Source organism: Octopus bimaculoides, chromosome 30 (genome assembly GCF_001194135.2).
Source record: "Octopus bimaculoides isolate UCB-OBI-ISO-001 chromosome 30, ASM119413v2, whole genome shotgun sequence".
In the NCBI taxonomy this organism is placed as follows: Eukaryota; Metazoa; Mollusca; class Cephalopoda; order Octopoda; family Octopodidae; genus Octopus; species Octopus bimaculoides.
Window position 1 is genome coordinate 6,464,822 of NC_069010.1, and position 4,017 is coordinate 6,468,838.

The 4,017-nt window shown below is 40.7% G+C and overlaps 1 protein-coding gene across 1 annotated transcript in view; it reads right to left on the reverse strand.

The window, feature by feature from the left end:
- Positions 1 to 323: 323 nt before the first annotated feature.
- The window catches only part of LOC106877144 (complement C3), a 10,875-nt gene continuing 7,181 nt past the window's right edge, over positions 324 to 4,017 (reverse strand). Inside the window, exons 6-8 of the mRNA XM_014925949.2 lie at positions 2,716 to 2,775; positions 1,802 to 1,990; positions 324 to 527 (exon numbers count right to left, since the gene is read on the reverse strand). Coding sequence (XP_014781435.2) covers positions 339 to 527; positions 1,802 to 1,990; positions 2,716 to 2,775 — 438 coding nt within the window. The 3' untranslated portion in view covers positions 324 to 338. The remainder of the gene's footprint in view (positions 528 to 1,801; positions 1,991 to 2,715; positions 2,776 to 4,017) is intronic.

The window sequence follows — 4,017 nt, forward strand, 5'->3', positions numbered from 1 at the left end:
GGTTGTCATGTGATGTTGGGGGGACAAACACAGACACACATACACAGACATACATATATATATATATACATATACATATATATACGACAGGCTTCTTTCAGTTTCCGTCTACCAAATCCACTCACAAGGCTTTGGTCGGTCCGAGGCTATAGTAGAAGACACTTGCCCAAGGTGCCACGCAGTCGGAATGAAACCCGGAACCATGTGGTTGGTAAGCAAGCTACTTACCACACAGCCACTCCTGCGCCTAGAAAAATTTTTAAAGACAACTTACGGCTTCGAAGTCCATCTCAGTTTTCTTGGAGAGTAACAAGACACTCTAAAACAGAGTAGTCGTGTCATAGATATGGCATCAAAAAGTTTGAAAGACAACTTACTATTTCAAAGATCTGATCCGTTTTCTTGGAGAGTAACAAGACACTCTTGTCAACAGCAGTGACAAAGGCAGTTGTATTGGGGTTACTTTGGATTATTAGTTCTGCTTCTTGGCCTGGTTTCACAGTAGATTCTTTAAATTTAGCATTGAGCTGAAATAGAATTGAAACAAAGACGATGAGCTTTTGTTGTTGATTTATAAGAAACTTGATTTAGAAGAAACTCCTGTAATGAAACAGATTTTGTTCTATCTTGGGAGGGTCATTATGCCAATAATGAACACACAGGCGGGTTCTCTTTCACTTCTTTGTTATTCATTTGGTTAACTATTTAACCAGTTAACTGGTCAATTGTTTTAATGAATCGTTTCATCAATAAATCAATCAGTAAAGACAGAAAATACGGTGAGTTGGTAAGAACACTCTGAAAACAATGAACGGGAGTCAACATGTGTTTCTGTTGAGATGAGTGCTAAAGGATTTGTTGGAACCAGGGTTCACTTGATACTCAGGAGTCTTCGACTAACTGCAAAGAAGACAAAAGATGTTGCCAAAAAAAAAAACTGTTGGAAGCTGCTGAGAAAGGAAGCCATTACATCTGGCTCGAGAGAGAGGACCAGTGGTACAACAAGAGTGAGCATTGTAGACAGCAGAAACATCTGGCCCAGAATTGCAACAACTGACTCAACAAAGCTCATGTTATTGGGTGGCCCTGGGCAGATCTGGTGTCACAGTGGAAAGGGCTGAAACATCTACAGAGCTGCTTCATAGTCTGAGGAGACATCAGTTCTTTAATTCAGGGACAGAATTTGGAAGCACACTCAGCACACTAGTGTTAACCTAAAACGTTTGTCAAAGTCCTTTGGTTGCTATTCACAACCTCTTCAGCGACATACAGAGGCAAGAAGTTTACTTCCCAACAGACATGGTTCCAGGTTCAGTCCCTTTGCACAGTACCTAGTGCATGTGTTTTCTGCTATAACCCCAGGCAGATCCAAACACAAAGGATGTGTCCCCCCAGGATATAGAAACAGGTCTGGGTCCACCGAAACAGGCCCAGGAATATGTATACATCATTGTAATATCAGTACTTTTCTATGCTCGCATGGCTATGACAGAATTTATTTGAAACAGATTTTCTACAGACAGATGCATATCCTGTCACCAACCTTCACCTGTTCCCCCCCCAAAAGGTAATATTTCCCCATGCCCAGATATAATTAACATGGAAGCTTGGAAATGAATGACACAGCTCATATCACACACACATACACACACACACACACACACACAAGAGGCTTCTTGTAGGTCTGTCTGCCTATCAAACCCACTTTTAAAGGTAGAAGACGTTTGGGAAGTAGAATTCTTAGCAGAAAGCTACACCTGTTCCAATGCATGTATACAGAAAATAACGTACACCAACTTACTGATACACTTGTAGGTCTTTTCACATCAACCGTAGCTGATTCAGTCAGAAGTGCTCCATAACTATCATCATAACCAGCCACTACGTCGGCTTTTAAAAACATTCCCTCGGTATCAAACGAAATTGTAGCACTTTTTGCTGCATTCTGTTCGACATGTTTTGAGATGAAGACTTTGGAACGGCTCACAACCTGTAAAAGAAAGGCAGATAGAGTACAGGAATTTTAGTAGTTATTACACACACACACACACACAAATATCTTTTATCCTTTACTTGTTTGTTTCGGTCACTGGAATGTACGACCATACTGCAGCACCTGGTTTGAAGGGTTTAGTGGAACATATTAATCTCAGTACTTATTTTTCTTTCAAGTCTGATACCTATTCTGTCAATCTTTTTTGCCAAACCACTAAGTTGGGGCACATAAACCAAAAAAAAAAAAAACACCAGTTGTCAAGCAATCGTTGGGGGACAAACACAAGCATACACACGCATATATAGTGAGAACACATGGCCAAGTGGTAAGGCTGTTGCACTCAAGATCAGGAGATCACGGTTTCAATTCCTGGACCAGGATGCATTGTGTTCTTGAGCAAAACACTATCTCATGTTGCTCTGCGATCAACTCAACACTTGACACATGGTGCACAGTGTACCTGTTCAGGTAAATTCAATTTGATGGAGGAAATGAGCTTATGTACAGCACATTCATCATCATCATTTAACGTCCGCTTTCCATGCTGGCATGGGTTGGAGACGATTTGACTGAGGACTGGCGAACCAGACGGCTGCACCAAGCTCTTGAATAAAAAACAGGATGGTTATGACTGGGTCATCATCAATCATAAGTTTTGTGAATCAGAACCAAGCCATGACGAAACAACAATTATCAATAAAAATGAAGGACACACTTACAGTGTAGAAAAATTTGGTTACTGGCGCAGGAAAAATCACCAAGAATTCCGGTTTACTGGTCTGTAAAGAAAGATTGATGAACACAACTATGAGACAAAAAATACTGGAGTTCTGAAATGTGTATCTATTTATTTATTTATATACATATTCAAATCTATGTATGATATGATAGTTGTCTACTCTATATACAGTGTCTGGCCATTTCCTGCACTTACACCTTAGATCTACGATGGAGTCTGATGTGGCTTTTTGAACTAGGCAATGTTTTGAAAAGACACCCACATAAATTACAGATCTGCTTTAAGCCAACAAGAGCTACAGTTGTTCTCATCTTTGTGGTTCTTAAAATGTCTTTTGAGGCCCTCTGTTAGATTTCCAGACCTTATGGCAAACGTGGCATTGAAAGGTGTGCACAGATATGTAGGGCGGCAGAGTAGTTGGTAGAGGTTCGTTTTTCACGCGTCCGCAAATGAGATTTGAGCTCAGCAAAAGACAGGCATGGTCTGTCCCAAAGTGTGCACACAAAACGGTTGAGATTCATTTTCTTGTTCGTCAAGATATGTATGAAATTGTTGTTGGCACTCCGTCGCTTATGACGGCGAGGGTTCCAGTTGATCCGATCAACGGAACAGCCTGCTCGTGAAATTAACGTGCAAGTGGCTGAGCACTCCACAGACACGTGTACCCTTAACGTAGTTCTCGGGGAGATTCAGCGTGACACAGAGTGTGACAAGGCTGACCCCCTTTGAAATACAAGTACAACAGAAAGAGGAAGAAAGAGTGAGAGAAAGTTGTGGTGGAAGAGTACAGCAGGGTTCGCCACCATCCCCTGCTATGTATGATATAAACACATGTATACACATACACACACACACAATAAAATTAAAAATTGGATGATAGCAATCTAGTTCATGTTACAAATGTTTCAGTAGGAAAATACTTAATTGATTATACATGCATTACATCATAGGAAAACACCTACCACCTCTTCAGGCACCAGACTGCCAAGATGAGAGAAATCGACTGATATGCATATATATTTATTAATGTATGATTTTTTGCCATGTTATATATACTCTTTTACTCTTTTACTTGTTTCAGTCATTTGACTGCGGTCATGCTGGAGCACCACCTTTAGTCAAGCAAATCGACCCCAGGACTTATTCTTTGTAAGCCTAGTACTTATTCAATCGGTCTCTTTTTTGCCAAACCGCTAAGTTACAGGGACGTAAACACACCAGCATCGGTTGTCAAGCGATGTTGGGGGGACAAACACAGACACACAAACATATACACACATAC